The sequence below is a fragment of the Rutidosis leptorrhynchoides genome, chromosome 9 (assembly GCF_046630445.1).
Source record: "Rutidosis leptorrhynchoides isolate AG116_Rl617_1_P2 chromosome 9, CSIRO_AGI_Rlap_v1, whole genome shotgun sequence".
NCBI lineage: Eukaryota > Viridiplantae > Streptophyta > Magnoliopsida > Asterales > Asteraceae > Rutidosis > Rutidosis leptorrhynchoides.
In genome coordinates this window covers 29,087,293-29,109,242 of record NC_092341.1, presented here as the reverse complement: position 1 = coordinate 29,109,242, position 21,950 = coordinate 29,087,293, and the positions used below count along the sequence as shown (strand labels likewise).

General features: G+C 35.0%; 1 protein-coding gene across 2 annotated transcripts; it reads left to right on the top strand.

Moving 5' to 3' along the window:
* The first annotated feature begins 1,994 nt into the window (after positions 1 to 1,994).
* Positions 1,995 to 5,574, top strand: LOC139867503 (uncharacterized). Of its 2 annotated transcripts, none has more exons than XM_071855869.1 (7): positions 1,995 to 2,141; positions 3,611 to 3,716; positions 3,797 to 3,842; positions 4,124 to 4,815; positions 4,957 to 5,068; positions 5,164 to 5,259; positions 5,342 to 5,574. In XM_071855869.1, the coding sequence occupies exons 2-7, from the start codon at positions 3,652 to 3,654 to the stop codon at positions 5,423 to 5,425; spliced, it is 1,095 nt and encodes a 364-aa protein (XP_071711970.1). In that variant the 5' UTR covers positions 1,995 to 2,141; positions 3,611 to 3,651; the 3' UTR covers positions 5,426 to 5,574. The 2 variants fall into 2 exon arrangements, with proteins under 2 accessions (XP_071711970.1, XP_071711971.1); XM_071855870.1 differs by lacking the exon at positions 1,995 to 2,141 and adding an exon at positions 2,959 to 3,070.
* Positions 5,575 to 21,950: the final 16,376 nt, after the last annotated feature.

The following is a 21,950-nucleotide window of genomic DNA, read 5'->3' as shown; positions in this document are numbered from 1 at the left end:
GTTCATTTTATGTATTTCAAAAACCAAATTGTTTGAAATAACTAAACATTTCTTAATCTTCTATCTTTTTTTTATGACCCACAAATCTCGACGATGCATCGTATCCACAAATCTCGAAAGCCACAATCACTCGAAAGAAAACTTAATCAGTTCCTTTATGAGAGCATGAATTATAATATATTCCGATTACAATACACGAAATGCGGGTCACAATATTTTTTTGACTACTAGGATGAAAATGGATTTCGAATCAAGAGTTTTAAAACTGATTTCAGTTAAATAATTGATGAAAAGGTCGAGATCCGTTAGGCCACCCAAAAACAGAAAAACACCAACAGCCACGAAGTAGCAGAAATCCGTCATTAGATGAACCCAACTGCACTAAACATCGAACCCTTCCCCAAATTAGGAACCAAATCTCCTAAAGGGAGATCGCCGCTCCGTCATAAACCAAAGACAATACCTGAAAGGAAAGAACCCAAGACCTACCGAGGACAACAAGTATATTCCGCCCTACGATCACAAACACACGGACCCCATGTCCATCTGCCTCATCACCATGAGGGTGGTAGAACTCCCACACCAGCCGATGAAGGCAAATTCAAGCACCACCGCGAACATCCAAATTCAAACGGATGCCATGGGAGGCGATGTCCACCACCAACGGGGCAACGGAACGATTAGTCGCCACAACTGCCACCAATTCTGATAGCTTTATCACCGATTGAAACACCATCACCAAATAACTACCGGAAGAAATTGTAATCACCACAATGGAGGAGAGCATCTAACCTAGGGATGGCAATGGTCACCCGATCCGATGGACATCCACCAGATCCACCCGCTTCGTGATGGATATGGATGAACTTAAATGGATATGGATAAACCTAAATGGATACAGATGAAATTTTTCATCCTATGGATATATCCATTTACACCCGAAATACATATACAAATACGTAAATATAGATATATGCTTACGTATTTACTATTACAAATTCATTTACCATTATATTTACATTATGCTTCACAACCTTATAATGAAAAAAACTATGATATATTATAGAAAAACATATATATTTAACAAATTGTGTTCTATATTCGACGAAGATTACACTTTCTTATGGATAAATCTTGATTATGTCATGTCATATTTATTTTTGTTATACTGCGTTTGTTTTTTGTTTTCATCGCATATTAGAAAATATTATAACATTATTTGAATATCCGATGGATATCCATTAACCCGCTTAATCCATTGGATATGGATATGGATGGATGACATAAAGCTAAATGGATATGGATATGGATATGGATGAACAAAAATTAAATGAATATAGATATGGATACGGCACCACCCGATCCATATTCGATCCATTGCCATCTCTAGTCCAACCACCTAAACCTTACCCACCTCCAGAACGACGCCTAGTACGGTTTAAGTTGTCGAGTACACAACAACCACCTAATAACACCAAATTCACCCGGATCAAAAAGAACAATGGGAAAGAAACTAAAGTAAACAAAACTCATCTGTGGAAAAGGCAATGCATTCACTCTATTTTTACTTGAGAAAAATTACTACTAATTTACTCTTACTTTTAAAATATGTACTACATAGGTAAAAAATATATACTCCCTCCATTCCAATTATATTGTCTAGTATTATTTTTTTGAGATGTCTCAAATTAATTGTCCGCTTTCATAAATGGAAAATAATAATGTGATAAAATTTTTTTGTGACCTTATTTTATAAATGTAAGATAAAAAGATAGGTAAAAAGTAAGCGGTAAAGCTGGAAAACAAACAAAAAAGTACATGCGCCGGTCACTTTTTTTTAAACTGTGTATTTTTTGTGTGGAGATAATAGATATGGGACGGAGGGAGTATGATTTTGATCGGGTAATAAATGAAGGGTTAGATGTGTCTACTTGAGAAACTTTGTAGGTTAAAAAGAGAAACCTTTGATAATTCTGTATTGGGGATGCTGATACAAACATTTCAATTGACGCTTGAAATTCTGATTTGAAATTCACCGCTTAAAGTGTTACTTTCCATTTGAAATTGTTAAGAATCGACGTTTCTTCGTCTTTCTTTCTGATTGGGTTTAATGAAAATCGGCCATCAAATATAGTTTTCTGGTACGTGTTTCCTATTTCCCCCCTTTTCTTATAATTTTACCTTCTAAATGAATATTTCATCCTATTGGTTATGTATCTTCAGTAAATTGATTTAATTGTGTTAGTATTGAAAGTTATGCTTATATTTACTCAATTATTATTATTATTATTATTATTCCCGACATAAATCGGAATTCGTGATTATAGACATAACGAAGTTTCGTCTTTCACTATGTATCCATGTTTACCTCAATTAGCAGTTATCTCATTTTAGGTCTAACGTGATTCATGTTGTTTGAGCAAGAAAAAAGTAAGCTTTAAGATAATAACTTTGGCGTTTTAGGGCATTTTGGAAGAGAGTGTTTTTCAACTTCTTTTTCATAACTGCTTGTTCACTTTAGCATAACGCAATCCCAAGCACCCCATAAGTAGTGAGTATAAAGATAGTATACTTCCATATACATTATTAGTTGTGCATATGATCCATTGTTTGTTGGGCGTAAACTCGGCGGATACCAAAGAGATTGGTGTTTGATAATTAAGGTGTTAATCTGTAATGACCTCAGACTCATAACCAGAAAACGACAACATTTTTTTTCTTTCTAAAATGATGCGGCGCATCCGGTGTCCTTTTCTTGCAAGAATAGTCCTTTTTCTAGCATTCTTTAAGTTAACTAATACCAAATCCTAGTAAAATAATACTTGCAAAAGATGGGATGTTACATAATCTCAATGATTTTCTTAAAGTCTGTTTTTTTTTTTTTTTCGTTTTTTTTTTAAAACACGACATATACTAAACGCATAGCGAGCTGTGTGTTGCACCTTATTGAGTTAAAAGTTTACACGGATTGAGGATGTTAGATCTAAATAATGATAGGACCACTACCAATAAGACAACGAGTGTTGTAGTGTATAAAGAAGTTGTTGCTAAAACGTGATATTTAGATTAGGTTAGATTTCCTTTGTTTTTGTGTTGTTGACTTGTCGGGATATAATGATTCAGTTGTTCCCGGGGTGAAAATATGTAGGGGCAGGGGCATGCCATTAGATTTGTAATTTTTAGTGCAAAAATTTTGGATTCTTCGATTTTGCCCAAGTGAACTTTTTTTCCGTACAAAATTCTATATTTTGCCCCCCAAAGTCTCCATATTTTGTCCAAAAATCTTCAAATTTTGCCCAAAAAAAGTTGCTACGTTTTTAATTTTTTTCCGCCCCGGGTGAAAAGAAGTTCTGCTTGCGCCACTATTTGTTCCACCAATGGTTCTACCATTCACACTGTTTCCTTCAAGTTCAAGTTGGAACATTTCAATGAGCTTTAACATTTAATAAAATTGTTTGTTATCCTTATATATTTATAGGTTTGCTGTTGTTCTGATTGTCTATAGTTTCTTTTTGCTAGTGATTTAGTTGAAGTACATCTATGTAAGTTGTTTTGAGTTTGGTAGCCCTTTACTAATTCTTTTGTTTTTTTCTTTTGCTATACTTTGAAGGGTCATTTGTTGCACAGTGAGAGTAACTAATTATTGGTATAATGAGTAGCAACTGGTCATCTTGTCCTTTTTGCTTCCAACAAGTTCTTTCAGTAGACCTCCAAAGGTATTATTGGCTTCTCAATTGCGAAAAACACTAATTAAGGTTTTAATTGTTGCCGTTTAATTATAATTTAATGAATGCAGACATGCGAATGATCATTTTGAGGATGAACCCGCACAACATATTCCGGTATAACATCTTTGGCCACCACTATTCCCTATATTTCATTTATCATGGTTGCTTTCCTCCTTTCTCTGTTTTTTTTCTTGTAAAATTTGTCTGTACTGTACAACATGATAAACTATGTCTGGTTGTGTATGGATTAAAAATCGTTGTGTACCAATCACTAATATGTATGCAGATTTTGGTCCAATATCTTTTCAAACGTTTTACGACTTTTAATTAGAATTTGTCTGTATTCGCAAAAGTGTACGCGTGAATCAGGGGTGCAATCTTTCTTCCTGTGGCAGGTTATGCAATCAGAAATGTACCAAACTACTATTGACGATAAATTCCGTTGTTTAGTCCGTTCACAAGTGAAAGATCCGAGGTTTAAGGTGAAGTCCGAATTGATCAACTTGTTAAACAACTGTCTTGAGGGCGATATCGGTATTTCAATATTATCAGGTTACGTTGATCATTTTGCGAGTTTAGCGTTCGAAGACGTTGGGTGGGGTTGCGGTTGGCGTAACATCCAAATGCTTACGTCACATCTGCTTTATCAAACTCAAGAAGAAAGAAACGTTCTGTTCGGTGGATGTCGGTTTGTTCCCGACATCCCGTCACTCCAAAAATGGCTCGAAATTGCTTGGGATAAAGGTTTCGATACACCAGGATCGAATCATTTTGATCATAAAATATATAAAAAACGTGCTTGGATTGGTACAACCGAGTGTGCTGCACTTTTTCGTTCGTTTGGTCTTCGTGCCCGCATTGTGGATTTTGTTTCTGCTTCAACTAGTGATGGAAAAAGGCGAGTTACTGGACCTATGGATAGATATATGAAAAGATCGGATGCTGATGCGGGTCCCAGTAACGGCGAGAAGTGTACACAAACGTTTAATGGCCATCAGGTTCTCGTCAATTGGGTGTGGTCCTACTTTTGTGACAATAATAGGGTCGATAAATCAGGCCCCAAACAAGTTGTTGTCACTCAGAAATCGTAAGTTATTTGACTTTTATGTGGCAGTTATTAATTGTTACAAGTTTTTTATGCACGCTAACGACAGCCCTTAGGGCTCTTTAAAATTTAAATTAAATGATAGCTATTTGTATTTTAATTTTTTGATTTTCTTGTGATCAGGCCTTTGTATTTCCAGCATGATGGACATTCAAGAACTATAGTTGGAATTCAACTGAAAAAACTTCCAAATGGAACGCAACAACATAACTTACTGATATTGGATCCTGCTCATGTGAGTTGCTAATTTCTTTTTGCACGTAATACGCCGTACTTTTCAGAATAAACTCAATTAATAGGATACGTTTTCTTCTATATAATTGATGCCAGACAACAGAAGTTTTAGAAAGTTGCCTGAGAAAGAAAGTTGGATGGCAACGGTATATAAAAAGAGGGGTTCACACGCTGAAAAAAACAGAGTACCAGGTTGGTTATTAGTAATACTTATGTATTGAAATTATGTTGAAGTAACACAACAAATAAGCTGATAATTTGGTGTTTGGTTTAGTTGTGCTTCATGGATCCTGGTATTGCTACTGGAGCAGAAATGGAGAAGCTTAAGACCTTGGATAGTATCCGTGTTGAATTTTAACATGTGGTGAATGTGATCTATTGAAGTTAACTCTATGGTCAAACTATTACTGGATGTGTCTAAAATGGTGGTGTTGTGTCATCTAATGGTTAAAGTTGAATACGAGTACATGTTTGATTATTTCTTAATTAATCATTTATGGATTTGCAATCTGGCTAAGAATTTGTGTTTTTTATTTAGTCTTTGAAGTAATAAATGCAATTTGATAAATCAACGATAGTTCATAGAATATGTTAAATTATGATAGAGATTAATTCAAATTATCATTTTAGATGATATATAATGTTATAAGTCTAGATCAAGGGTTGTAGTTATACAAATACATATGTAGCTCAATGAAAAACGTGTTTCAACATAATATAAACTTATTATGTCAAAATTGAACAAAAAAACATACTCCCATGTCCCTCTATTCTCGCTACAAGTGTCCACATTACTATCTCGAGATGTTTTATTTTAAGTGTTTGAGAGAAGATTTCTGATGGTGGAGAATGAAGTTAATAGGTTTTCTTAAAACTGTGTACAAAGAGTAAATAGAACTTGTGTAACGACCCGACTTTTTCGACTTGCTTTTATGCCTTGTATTTTTGCGAAACTGCGTAATTGTGCGTACTGTGTTACTTTATTACTCCGGAATCTTGGCACACGTGTTTTATATTCATATTCATATATACTTTAAAACGTGCCTTGGTGTGTGTGGAATGCTTAACTTGTCCACCGGATGCTCTATAACCGTTAGTGTTACTTGCCGTTACGAATAAACCGCGGACTGCGCGCACGTTTAACTTTTGTCGGAACCGGAACTTTTGGACTGCGAAATATTAATTATTATTTTATAATAATAATTACTTGGGCCTTTGGATGCTTAATTTTATTTATTTAATTGCTAAAGCCCAATAGTTAGTCTTGTTGGACTTTCTACCTTGTTGGGCTCAAGCCCACCCTACTCTAGCTAGTGACCCAATTAATTAGCCCAAGTATTATTACTAGTGGCCCATAATAATAAATAAATAATAAATTAATTAATTAATGAGTCATACTAGCATAATGGATAAGGTTTATCTAATTGTCATATGAGATTCTAGCAAAAGGACACACTTTAGACAACCACTAACCAAAGGCAACATGGTGTCTCCCCCTCCCCCCTCAAAAATTTCGGCCACCATGAGGCCTCATGGCCACCTCATCAATCCATGTGATGCTCATTTGCTTATAAATACTAGCATAATCCCATTCATTTAACACTTACTCTCATTTTAGTTTTTCACACACTTGTTCTTTCTTTCTTTCCATACTTGTAAGTTTTCTTTTTTCTTCCTCTTTTCTTCATCAATTTCGTGTACATCATCATCATTCTTATGGAGATCAAGTTCCTTGTAGCTTTGATCTTATTTATATCTTGTTGATTCAAGCATGAATCTTTCAAGAACATGGAAGATTCAAGCTTTTTAGCTTGAATCTTCATATCTTTTGTAGATCTATTTCTTTTATACTTTAATCTTTCTATTTTATGATAAAGATTCAAACTTTTGTTTGTAATCTTCATGCATCTTCAAGATCCAAGCTTTATGCTTCAAGATCTTCAAGAACAATCAAGATGCAAGCTTTCTAGCTTGAATCTTCATATCTTTTTGTTAGATCTAAGTTCTTTTTGCTTTGATCATGTTGTTTTGTGAAAAAGATTCAAACTTGTGTTTGTTATCTTCATATATCTTAAAGATCCAAGCTTTATGCTTCAAGATCTTCAAGAACACTTAAAGGTTCAAGCTTTCTAGCTTTGCAACCTTGTAACTTGTGTGAAATGGATCCAAGCTCTCTAGCTTAGGGTTTCATCACCTCTTTTGACTTAGATTGTGCTATTACTTGTTGAATTAATGTAATGTTTGTAACTTTAGTTGTTATTGTGAATTGAAATTGTGTTAAGACTAAGGATATGATGTAACCTTGGTTCATCATCCATCTAAGACTCATGAATGAGTTGTGTTCTTACTTGGTCTTTGAAATGTCCCGTTCTTATTGATTAAAAACGTTCCATATTAATTGATTTCGTTGCGAGGTTTTGACCTCTATATGAGACATTTTTCAAAGACTGCATTCATTTTTAAAACAAACCATAACCTTTATTTCATAAATAAAGGTTTAAAAAGCTTTACGTAGATTATCAAATAATGATAATCTAAAATATCCTGTTTACACACGACCATTACATAATGGTTTACAATACAAATATGTTACATCGAAATCATTTTCTTGAATGCAGTTTTTACACAGTATCATACAAACATGGACTCCAAATCTGGTCCTTATTTTAGTATGCAACAGCGGAAGCTCTTAGTATTCACCTGAGAATAAACATGCTTTAAACGTCAACAAAAATGTTGGTGAGTTATAGGTTTAACCTATATATATCAAATCGTAACAATAGACCACAAGATTTCATATTTCAATATACATCCCATACATAGAGATAACAATCATTCATATGGTGAACACCTGGTAACCGACATTAACAAGATGCATATATAAGAATATCCCCATCATTCCGGGACACCCTTCGGATATGATATAAATTTCGAAGTACTAAAGCATCCGGTACTTTGAATGGGGTTTGTTAGGCCCAATAGATCTATCTTTAGGATTCGCGTCAATTAGGGTGTCTGTTCCCTAATTCTTAGATTACCAGACTTAATAAAAAGGGGCATATTCGATTTCGATAATTCAACCATAGAATGTAGTTTCACGTACTTGTGTCTATTTTGTAAATCATTTATAAAACCTGCATGTATTCTCATCCCAAAAATATTAGATTTTAAAAGTGGGACTATAACTCACTTTCACAGATTTTTACTTCGTCGGGAAGTAAGACTTGGCCACTGGTTGATTCACGAACCTATAACAATATATACATATATATCAAAGTATGTTCAAAATATATTTATAACACTTTTAATATATTTTGATGTTTTAAGTTTATTAAGTCAGCTGTCCTCGTTAGTAACCTACAACTAGTTGTCCACAGTTAGATGTACAGAAATAAATCGATAAATATTATCTTGAATCAATCCACGACCCAGTGTATACGTATCTCAGTATTGATCACAACTCAAACTATATATATTTTGGAATCAACCTCAACCCTGTATAGCTAACTCCAACATTCACATATAGAGTGTCTATGGTTGTTCCGAAATATATATAGATGTGTCGACATGATAGGTCGAAACATTGTATGCGTGTCTATGGTATCTCAAGATTACATAATATACAATACAAGTTGATTAAGTTATGGTTGGAATAGATTTGTTACCAATTTTCACGTAGCTAAAATGAGAAAAATTATCCAATCTTGTTTTACCCATAACTTCTTCATTTTAAATCCGTTTTGAGTGAATCAAATTGCTATGGTTTCATATTGAACTCTATTTTATGAATCTAAATAGAAAAAGTATAGGTTTATAGTCGGAAAAATAAGTTACAAGTCGTTTTTGTAAAGTTAGTCATTTCAGTCGAAAGAACGACGTCTAGATGACCATTTTAGAAAACATACTTCCACTTTGAGTTTAACCATAATTTTTGGATATAGTTTCATGTTCATAATAAAAATCATTTTCTCAGAATAACAACTTTTAAATCAAAGTTTATCATAGTTTTTAATTAACTAACCCAAAACAGCCCGTGGTGTTACTACGACGGCGTAAATTCGGTTTTACGGTGTTTTTCGTGTTTCCAGGTTTTAAATCATTAAGTTAGCATATCATATAGATATAGAACATGTGTTTAGTTGATTTTAAAAGTCAAGTTAGAAGGATTAACTTTTATTTGCGAACAAGTTTAGAATTAACTAAACTATGTTCTAGTGATTACAAGTTTAAACCTTCGAATAAGATAGCTTTATATGTATGAATCGAATGATGTTATGAACATCATTACTACCTTAAGTTCCTTGGATAAACCTACTGGAAAAGAGAAAAGTGGATCTAGCTTCAATGGATCCTTGGATGGCTCGAAGTTCTTGAAGCAGAATCATGACACGAAAACAAGTTCAAGTAAGATCATCACTTGAAATAAGATTGTTATAGTTATAGAAATTGAACCAAAGTTTGAATATGATTATTACCTTGTATTAGAATGATAACCTACTGTAAGAAACAAAGATTTCTTGAGGTTGGATGATCACCTTACAAGATTGGAAGTGAGCTAGCAAACTTGAAAGTATTCTTGATTTTATGAAACTAGAACTTTTGGAATTTATGAAGAACACTTAGAACTTGAAGATAGAACTTGAGAGAGATCAATTAGATGAAGAAAATTGAAGAATGAAAGTTTTTGTAGGTGTTTTTGGTCGTTGGTGTATGGATTAGATATAAAGGATATGTAATTTTGTTTTCATGTAAATAAGTCATGAATGATTACTCATATTTTTGTAATTTTATGAGATATTTCATGCTAGTTGCCAAATGATGGTTCCCACATGTGTTAGGTGACTCACATGGGCTGCTAAGAGCTGATCATTGGAGTGTATATACCAATAGTACATACATCTAAAAGCTGTGTATTGTACGAGTACGAATACGGATGCATACGAGTAGAATTGTTGATGAAACTGAACGAGGATGTAATTGTAAGCATTTTTGTTAAGTAGAAGTATTTTGATAAGTGTATTGAAGTCTTTCAAAAGTGTATGAATACATATTAAAACACTACATGTATATACATTTTAACTGAGTCGTTAAGTCATCGTTAGCCGTTACATGTAAGTGTTGTTTTGAAACCTTTAGGTTAACGATCTTGTTAAATGTTGTTAACCCAATGTTTATAATATCAAATGAGATTTTAAATTATTATATTATCATGATATTATGATGTACGAATATCTCTTAATATGATATATATACATTAAATGTCGTTACAACGATAATCGTTACATATATGTCTCGTTTAAAAATCATTAAGTTAGTAGTCTTGTTTTTACATATGTAGTTCATTGTTAATATACTTAATGATATGTTTACTTATCATAGTATCATGTTAACTATATATATATCCATATATATGTCATCATATAGTTTTTACAAGTTTTAACGTTCGTGAATCACCGGTCAACTTGGGTGGTCAATTGTCTATATGAAACATATTTCAATTAATCAAGTCTTAATAAGTTTGATTGCTTAGTATGTTGGAAACATTTAATCATGTAAATATCAATCTCAATTAATATATATAAACATGGAAAAGTTCGGGTCACTACAGTACCTACCCGTTAAATAAATTTCGTCCCGAAATTTTAAGCTGTTGAAGGTGTTACCGAATCTTCTGGAAATAGATGCGGGTATTTATTTTTCATCTGATCTTCATGCTCCCAGGTGAACTCGGGTCCTCTACGAGCATTCCATCGAACCTTAACAATTGGTATCTTGTTTTGCTTAAGTCTTTTAACCTCACGATCCATTATTTCGACGGGTTCTTCGATGAATTGAAGTTTTTCGTTGATTTGGATTTCATCTAACGGAATAGTGAGATCTTCTTTAGCAAAACATTTCTTCAAATTCGAGACGTGGAAAGTGTTATGTACAGCCGCGAGTTGTTGAGGTAACTCAAGTCGGTAAGCTACTGGTCCGACACGATCAATAATCTTGAATGGTCCAATATACCTTGGATTTAATTTCCCTCGTTTACCAAATCGAACAACGCCTTTCCAAGGTGCAACTTTAAGCATGACCATCTCTCCAATTTCAAATTCTATATCTTTTCTTTTAATGTCAGCGTAGCTCTTTTGTCGACTTTGGGCGGTTTTCAACCGTTGTTGAATTTGGATGATCTTCTCGGTAGTTACTTGTATAATCTCCGGACCCGTAATCTGTCTATCCCCCACTTCACTCCAACAAATCGGAGACCTGCACTTTCTACCATAAAGTGCTTCAAACGGTGCCATCTCAATGCTTGAATGGTAGCTGTTGTTGTAGGAAAATTCTGCTAACGGTAGATGTCGATCCCAACTGTTTCCGAAATCAATAACACATGCTCGTAGCATGTCTTCAAGCGTTTGTATCGTCCTTTCACTCTGCCCATCAGTTTGTGGATGATAGGCAGTACTCATGTCTAGACGAGTTCCTAATGCTTGCTGTAATGTCTGCCAGAATCTTGAAATAAATCTGCCATCCCTATCAGAGATAATAGAGATTGGTATTCCATGTCTGGAGACGACTTCCTTCAAATACAGTCGTGCTAACTTCTCCATCTTGTCATCTTCTCTTATTGGCAGGAAGTGTGCTGATTTGGTGAGACGATCAACTATTACCCAAATAGTATCAAAACCACTTGCAGTCCTTGGCAATTTAGTGATGAAATCCATGGTAATGTTTTCCCATTTCCATTTCGGGATTTCGGGTTGTTGAAGTAGACCTGATGGTTTTTGATGCTCAGCTTTGACCTTAGAACACGTCAAACATTCTCCTACGTATTTAGCAACATCGGCTTTCATACCCGGCCACCAAAAATGTTTCTTGAGATCCTTGTACATCTTCCCCGTTCCAGGATGTATTGAGTATCTGGTTTTATGAGCTTCTCTAAGTACCATTTCTCTCATATCTCCAAATTTTGGTACCCAAATTCTTTCAGCCCTATACCGGGTTCCGTCTTCCCGAATATTAAGATGCTTCTCTAATCCTTTGGGTATTTCATCCTTTAAATTTCCCTCTTTCAAAACTCCTTGTTGCGCCTCCTTTATTTGAGTAGTAAGGTTAGTGTGAATCATTATATTCATAGATTTTACTCGAATGGGTTCTCTGTCCTTTCTGCTCAAGGCGTCGGCTACCACATTTGCCTTCCCCGGGTGGTAACGAATCTCAAAGTCGTAATCATTCAACAATTCAATCCACCTACGCTGCCTCATATTCAGTTGTTTCTGATTAAATATGTGTTGAAGACTTTTGTGGTCGGTATATATAATACTTTTGACCCCATATAAGTAGTGCCTCCAAGTCTTTAATGCAAAAACAACCGCGCCTAATTCCAAATCATGCATCGTATAATTTTGTTCGTGAATCTTCAATTGTCTAGACGCATAAGCAATCACCTTCGTTCATTGCATTAATACACAACCGAGACCTTGCTTTGATGCGTCACAATAAATCACAAAATCATCATTCCCTTCAGGCAATGACAATATAGGTGCCGTAGTTAGCTTTTTCTTCAATAACTGAAACGCTTTCTCTTGTTCATCATTCCATTCAAATTTCTTCCCTTTATGCGTTAATGCAGTCAAGGGTTTTGCTATTCTGGAAAAGTCTTGGATGAACCTTCTGTAGTAACCAGCTAGTCCTAAAAACTGGCGTATGTGTTTCGGAGTTTTCGGGGTTTCCCACTTTTCAACAGTTTCTATCTTTGCCGGATCCACCTTAATACCTTCTTTGTTCACTATGTGACCGAGGAATTGAACTTCTTCCAACCAAAATGCACACTTTGAAAACTTAGCGTACAATTCTTCCTTCCTCAATACTTCTAACACCTTTCTCAAATGTTCACCGTGTTCTTGGTCATTCTTTGAGTAAATAAGTATGTCATCAATGAAAACAATGACAAACTTGTCAAGGTATGGTCCACACACTCAGTTCATAAGGTCCATGAACACAGCTGGTGCATTAGTTAAACCAAACGGCATGACCATAAACTCGTAATGACCGTAACGTGTTCTGAAAGCAGTCTTTGGAATATCATCTTCTTTCATCCGCATTTGATGATACCCGGAACGTAAGTCAATCTTTGAATAAACAGACGAGCCTTGTAGTTGATCAAATAAGTCGTCGATTCTCGGTAGTGGGTAGCGGTTCTTGATGGTAAGTTTGTTCAACTCTCGGTAGTCGATACACAACCTGAATGTACCATCTTTCTTCTTGACAAACAAAACAGGAGCTCCCCACGGTGATGTGCTTGGTCGAATGAAACCACGCTCTAAAAGTTCTTGTAATTGGCTTTGCAGTTCTTTCATCTCGCTGGGTGCGAGTCTGTAAGGAGCACGAGCTATTGGTGCAGCTCCTGGTACAAGATCTATTTGAAATTCTACGGATCGATGTGGGGGTAATCCCGGTAATTCTTTCGGAAATACATCGGGAAATTCTTTTGCAACGGGAACATCATTGATGCTCTTTTCTTCAGTTTGTACTTTCTCGACGTGTGCTAGAACAGCATAGCAACCTTTTCTTATTAGTTTTTGTGCCTTCAAATTACTAATAAGATGTCGCTTCGTGTTGCCCTTTTCTCCGTACACCATTAAGGGTTTTCCTTTTTCTCGTATAATGCGAATTGCATTTTTGTAACAAACGATCTCTGCTTTCACTTCTTTCAACCAGTCCATACCGATTATCACATCAAAACTCCCTAACTCTACTGGTATCAAATCAATCTTAAATGTTTCGCTAACCAGTTTAATTTCTCGATTCCGACATATATTATCTACTGAAATTAATTTACCATTTGCTAATTCGAGTAAAAATTTACTATCCAAAGGCGTCAATGGACAACTTAATTTAGCACAAAAATCTCTACTCATATAGCTTCTATCCGCACCCGAATCAAATAAAACGTAAGCAGATTTATTGTCAATAAGAAACGTACCCGTAACAAGCTCCGGGTCTTCCTGTGCCTCTGCCGCATTAATATTGAAAACTCTTCCGCGGCCTTGTCCATTCGTGTTCTCCTGGTTCGGGCAATTTCTAATAATGTGGCCTGCTTTCCCACATTTATAACAAACTACATTGGCATAACTTGCTCCGACACTACTTGCTCCGCTATTACTCGTTCCGACACCATTTGTTCCTTTCGTTCTATTAACCCCTGGTCCGTAGACCTCACACTTCACCGCGCTATGACCATTTCTTTTACACTTGTTGAAAAATTTGGTGCAGAACCCCGAGTGATACTTTTCACACCTTTGGCATAGCTGCTTCTGATTGTTGTTGTTGTTGCGGTTATTATTGTTATTGGGATGATTGTTGTAGTTGCTGTTGTTGTTGTTGTTGTTGTTGTTGTTGGGCCGTTTGTTGTAGTTGCGATTGATGTTGCGATTGTTGGGATAATTGTTGCGATTATTGTTGTAATTGTTGTTGTTGTTGTATTGGTGATTCTTATCACCGTTTTCCTCCCACTTTCTTTTGACTTGCTTCACATTGGCCTCTTCAGTAGTCTGTTCTTTAATTCTTTCTTCAATCTGGTTCACTAGTTTGTGAGCCATTCTACATGCCTGTTGTATGGAGGCGGGCTCGTGTGAACTTATATCTTCTTGGATTCTTTCTGGTAATCCTTTCACAAACGCGTCGATCTTCTCTTCCTCATCTTCGAACGCTCCCGGACACAATAGGCACAATTCTGTGAATCGTCTTTCGTACGTGGTAATATCAAATCCTTGGGTTCGTAACCCTCTAAGTTCTGTCTTGAGCTTATTGACCTCGGTTCTGGGACGGTACTTTTCGTTCATCAAGTGCTTGAATGCTGACCACGGTAGTGCGTACGCATCGTCTTGTCCCACTTGCTCTAGATAGGTATTCCACCATGTTAACGCAGAACCTGTGAAAGTATGCGTAGCGTACTTCACTTTGTCCTCTTCAGTACACTTACTTATGGCAAACACCGATTCGACCTTCTCGGTCCACCGTTTCAATCCGATCGGTCCTTCGGTTCCATCAAATTCCAAAGGTTTGCAGGCAGTGAATTCTTTGTAGGTGCATCCTACACGATTTCATGTACTGCTAGATCCAAGGTTATTATTGGTATGTAGCGCAGCCTGTACTGCGGCTATGTTTGAAGCTAGAAAAGTACGGAATTTCTCTTCATTCATATTCACGGTGTGTCGAGTAGTCGGTGCCATTTCCTTCAAAATAGTCCAATGGAACAAGTTAATCATACAGAATATTAAGAGTAGTTAATAGTATTTCGTAGCATAATATGAACTCATTTATAAAAGCTTTTTCTTCATATTAGCGTTTTATAAGTTTAAATTCGGGTAGTACCTACCCGTTAAGTTCATACTTAGTAGCTAATATACAATTCAACTACTACAATTCTATATGAAAAACTGATTATAATAATATTTCGCGTTCAAACTTTTACAAAATATTTTACAAATTTACAATATCGCTTATTTTACATATAGCATGAAATATAGCACACAATAAATTTGATACAAGATGGTTGTGAAGATAATTCTGGCTAGTACACAAGTCGTTCAGCAAAGGCAATAAAGACACGTAATTCATACGTCCAGAAACAAGTCATGCATTCTGGTTTTACTAGGACTACTTCCCATCCTTGGTCTTGTGGAACATAACCGTTATGGCCGTTGATAAGACAGCGTGTTGTAACGTCGTCAAAGGGACGAGGGTTACGTAATGTCCAACAGTCCCGTAATAATCTAAAAACCTCATTTCTTACCCCAATTACCGACTCCGTCACTTGTGGGAACGTTTTGTTTAATAGTTGTAGCCCGATATTCTTGTTCTCACTTTGGTGAGAAGCGAACATTACTAATCCGTAAGCATAACATGCTTCTTTATGTTGCATGTTAGCCGCTTTTTCTAAATCACGAAGTCCAATATTCGGATATATTGAGTCAAAATAATTTCTTAACCCATTGCGTAAAATAGCATTTGGGTTCCCCGCAATATATGCGTCAAAGTAAACACATCGTAACTTATGGATTTCCCAATGTGATATCCCCCATCTTTCGAACGAAAGCCTTTTATAAACCAAAGCATTCTTGGAACGTTCTTCGAATGTCTTACAAACTGATCTCGCCTTAAATAGTTGTGCCGAAGAATTCTGACCGACTCTAGACAAGATTTCATCAATCATGTCTCCGGGTAGGTCTCTTAAAATATTGGGTTGTCTATCCATTTTGTGTTTTTATACTGTAAAATAGACAAGAGTTAGATTAATAAAAAAAATACTTATTAATACAAGCAATTTTTTTTTTACATATATCATAAAGCATAAGCACACTATATTACATATATTACACCACACGAATACAACTATCTTATTCCGAATCGCTCGTTTCTTCTTCTTCGGTTTTGGTTCGTTTTGCCAAGTTTCTAGGGATATATGATGTTCCCCTAATACGAGCCGTCATTTTCCACATTGGTTTAGAAAAACCTGGTGGTTTAGAGGTTCCCGGGTCATTGTTACAACTTAAGGACTTCGGGGGTTGACGATACATATAAAGTTCATCGGGGTTGGAATTAGATTTCTCTATTTTTATGCCCTTTCCCTTATTATTTTCTTTTGCCTTTTTAAATTCAGTTGGGGTAATTTCTATAACATCATCGGAATTCTCGTCGGAATCCGATTCATCGGAGAATTGGTAATCCTCCCAATATTTTGCTTCCTTGGCGGAAACACCATTGACCATAATTAACCTTGGTCGGTTGGTTGAGGATTTTCTTTTACTTAACCGTTTTATTATTTCCCCCACCGGTTCTATTTCTTCATCCGGTTCCGATTCTTCTTCCGGTTCCGATTCTTCTTCCGGTTCCGACTCTTCTTCCGGTTCCTCTTCGGGAACTTGTGAATCAGTCCATGAATAATTCCAATTTACATTTGACTCTTCATTATTATTAGGTGAGTCAATGGGACTTGTTCTAGAGGTAGACATCTATCACATAATATCAAACGCGTTAAGAGATTAATATATCACATAATATTCACATGTTAAAAATATATAGTTTCCAACAAAATTTGTTAAGCAATCATTTTTCAAGTAAACACGGTCGAAGTCCAGACTCACTAATGCATCCTAACAAACTCGATAAGACACACTAATGCAAAATTCTGGTTCTCTAAGACCAACGCTCGGATACCAACTAAAATGTCCCGTTCTTATTGATTAAAAACGTTCCATATTAATTGATTTCGTTGCGAGGTTTTGACCTCTATATGAGATGTTTTTCAAAGACTGCATTTATTTTTAAAACAAACCATAACCTTTATTTCATAAATAAAGGTTTAAAAAGCTTTACGTAGATTATCAAATAATGATAATCTAAAATATCCTGTTTACACACGACCATTACATAATGGTTTACAATACAAATATGTTACATCGAAATCATTTTCTTGAATGCAGTTTTTACACAGTATCATACAAACATGGACTCCAAATCTTGTCCTTATTTTAGTATGCAACAGCGGAAGCTCTTAGTATTCACCTGAGAATAAACATGCTTTAAACGTCAACAAAAATGTTGGTGAGTTATAGGTTTAACCTATATATATCAAATCGTAACAATAGACCACAAGATTTCATATTTCAATATACATCCCATACATAGAGATAAAAATCATTCATATGGTGAACACCTGGTAACCGACATTAACAAGATGCATATATAAGAATATCCCCATCATTCCGGGACACCCTTCGGATATGATATAAATTTCGAAGTACTAAAGCATCCGGTACTTTGGATGGGGTTTGTTAGGCCCAATAGATCTATCTTTAGGATTCGCGTCAATTAGGGTGTCTGTTCCCTAATTCTTAGATTACCAGACTTAATAAAAAGGGGCATATTCGATTTCGATAATTCAACCATAGAATGTAGTTTCACGTACTTGTGTCTATTTTGTAAATCATTTATAAAACCTGCATGTATTCTCATTCCAAAAATATTAGATTTTAAAAGTGGGACTATAACTCACTTTCACAGATTTTTACTTCGTCGGGAAGTAAGACTTGGCCACTGGTTGATTCACGAACCTATAACAATATATACATATATATCAAAGTATGTTCAAAATATATTTATAACACTTTTAATATATTTTGATGTTTTAAGTTTATTAAGTCAGCTGTCCTCGTTAGTAACCTACAACTAGTTGTCCACAGTTAGATGTACAGAAATAAATCGATAAATATTATCTTGAATCAATCCATGACCCAGTGTATACGTATCTCAGTATTGATCACAACTCAAACTATATATATTTTGGAATCAACCTCAACCCTGTATAGCTAACTCCAACATTCACATATAGAGTGTCTATGGTTGTTCCGAAATATATATAGATGTGTCGACATGATAGGTCGAAACATTGTATACGTGTCTATGGTATCTCAAGATTACATAATATACAATACAAGTTGATTAAGTTATGGTTGGAATAGATTTGTTACTAATTTTCAAGTAGCTAAAATGAGAAAAATTATCCAATCTTGTTTTACCCATAACAACTTCATTTTAAATCCGTTTTGAGTGAATAAAATTGCTATGGTTTCATATTGAACTCTATTTTATGAATCTAAACAGAAAAAGTATAGGTTTATAGTCATAAAAATAAGTTACAAGTCGTTTTTGTAAAGTTAGTCATTTCAGTCGAAAGAACGACGTCTAGATGACCATTTTAGAAAACATACTTCCACTTTGAGTTTAACCATAATTTTTGGATATAGTTTCATGTTCATAATAAAAATCATTTTCTCAGAATAACAACTTTTAAATCAAAGTTTATCATAGTTTTTAATTAACTAACCCAAAACAGCCCGTGGTGTTACTACGACGGCGTAAATCCGGTTTTACGGTGTTTTTCGTGTTTCCAGGTTTTAAATCATTAAGTTAGCATATCATATAGATATATAACATGTGTTTAGTTGATTTTAAAAGTCAAGTTAGAAGGATTAACTTTTATTTGCGAACAAGTTTAGAATTAACTAAACTATGTTCTAGTGATTACAAGTTTAAACCTTCGAATAAGATAGCTTTATATGTATGAATCGAATGATGTTATGAACATAATTACTACCTTAAGTTCCTTGGATAAACCTACTGGAAAAGTGAAAAGTGAATCTAGCTTCAATGGATCCTTGGATGGCTCGAAGTTCTTGATGCAGAATCATGACACGAAAACAAGTTCAAGTAAGATCATCACTTGAAATAAGATTGTTATAGTTATAGAAATTGAACCAAAGTTTGAATATGATTATTACCTTGTATTAGAATGATAACCTACTGTAAGAAACAAAGATTTCTTGAGGTTGGATGATCACCTTACAAGATTGGAAGTGAGCTAGCAAACTTGAAAGTATTCTTGATTTTATGAAACTAGAACTTTTGGAATTTATGAAGAACACTTAGAACTTGAAGATAGAACTTGAGAGAGATCAATTAGATGAAGAAAATTGAAGAATGAAAGTGTTTGTAGGTGTTTTTGGTCGTTGGTGTATGGATTAGATATAAAGGATATGTAATTTTGTTTTCATGTAAATAAGTCATGAATGATTACTCATATTTTTGTAATTTTATGAGATATTTCATGCTAGTTGCCAAATGATGGTTCCCACATGTGTTAGGTGACTCACATGGGCTGCTAAGAGCTGATCATTGGAGTGTATATACCAATAGTACATACATCTAAAAGCTGTGTATTGTACGAGTACGAATACGGATGCATACGAGTAGAATTGTTGATGAAACTGAACGAGGATGTAATTGTAAGAATTTTTGTTAAGTAGAAGTATTTTGATAAGTGTCTTGAAGTCTTTCAAAAGTGTATGAATACATATTAAAACACTACATGTATATACATTTTAACTGAGTCGTTAAGTCATCGTTAGCCGTTACATGTAAGTGTTGTTTTGAAACCTTTAGGTTAACGATCTTGTTAAATGTTGTTAACCCAATGTTTATAATATCAAATGAGATTTTAAATTATTATATTATCATGATATTATGATGTACGAATATCTCTTAATATGATATATATACATTAAATGTCGTTACAACGATAATCGTTACATATATGTCTCGTTTAAAAATCATTAAGTTAGTAGTCTTGTTTTTACATATGTAGTTCATTGTTAATATACTTAATGATATGTTTACTTATCATAGTATCATGTTAACTATATATATATATATATATCCATATATATGTCATCATATAGTTTTTACAAGTTTTAACGTTCGTGAATCACCGGTCAACTTGGGTGGTCAATTGTCTATATGAAACATATTTCAATTAATCAAGTCTTAACAAGTTTGATTGCTTAGCATGTTGGAAACATTTAATCATGTAAATATCAATCTCAATTAATATATATAAACATGGAAAAGTTCGGGTCACTACAGTCTTAACATATTGTGTATTGATGGTGAATCTTGGTCAAAAGTGATGCTAAACCATCAACGAGTTGTACACTTGAAGCTACAAGCATCAAGGATGAGAACCGTGATGAGCATCAAGCACCAAGAACCCCACCGGAGCACTTGTCCACTGATTTTCGTATCTGATCAGACCACCTGGGCTACTGGAAAGTTTATTTTCAGTTAATTCGGTTCGAGTAGATGATTTTCCGTTTAGGCCTCATCTTAATCCGAGTTACGGTTTAAGATTTATGGCCCTCCGATAGTCACTACACCCTATTAACGTTGTGCTGAAATTTCTGACCTACTCGCACTTAAACCGTCACCACGGTCAAACGAAGATGAGTTAGGTTCTGAAAATTGGTCAGCTGTTAGGGGACTCATATACAGAGCCATAGCCACTGACCATGCGTCTTTTCAATTTACGTAGAGGTCGTAGCAGCTGACCGAAGTCAGCCTATTGTTTCGATCTCTATTCTCGTCAAACTTACTTAGCTTTTATGATGAATGATGATGATGATGACACTTAAACTTATTTTATGCACTATTGGAATATATAAAGACAACCTACTGACCTAGTAACCTTTGATTTAGGTTGACGACCTTTCGGACCGACTTACTACTTGCGTACTTTCATTACCGACTTTACCGCTTTTATCACCGTGAGTTATAGCATCCCTTTTTACTACTTTTACTATTTTTGGGACTGAGAATACATGCGCTTTTTACGTTTTACATGCTAGGCACGAGTACTTAAACTTTATATGTGTGTGGGTTATACAACGGCATAAACATTCCCTTTAGCACGGTAACGTTTAGTCATTGGTTTTTGAACCGGTGAACGCGAATCTTAGATATGGATCCATAGGGTTTGACATCCCTACTCGGGCTAGTCGCGCTAGCATTTAACGGGTGTTTAATACTTCGTGAACATACGCACTCGCCAAGTGTACTTTCAGGGGGTTATAAACGTTAAGTCTAGTTACCGGGTGCCCACAGTTATACATATACTTTATCATACTGATTTGAATTACTGATTTGAAACGCTTGTTTGAAGTACTGAAATCTCGTGGCCTATATTACATTACTGATTACAAACAAACTATAGCTCACCAACATTCGTGTTGACTTTTTAAGCGTGTATTTTTCAGGTGCTTAGACGTTGTTGCTTTCGCTGTTAGACTTGCTGTCTTGGTGTTATAAACTTGCTGTTACAGACTTGCTGTGTTAGACTTCCACTGCATTACTTAGAGATGTCTCAAGCATGGAACTTTTACTTTGCATTCGCAACTTATGTTTTTTTCAAAACAATAGCTTTGTAATGACCTTAGTATCATGTACTCCTGTTAATGTTCCTATTCATCTTTTGTAAAACACTATCTTTTCATGAATGCAAA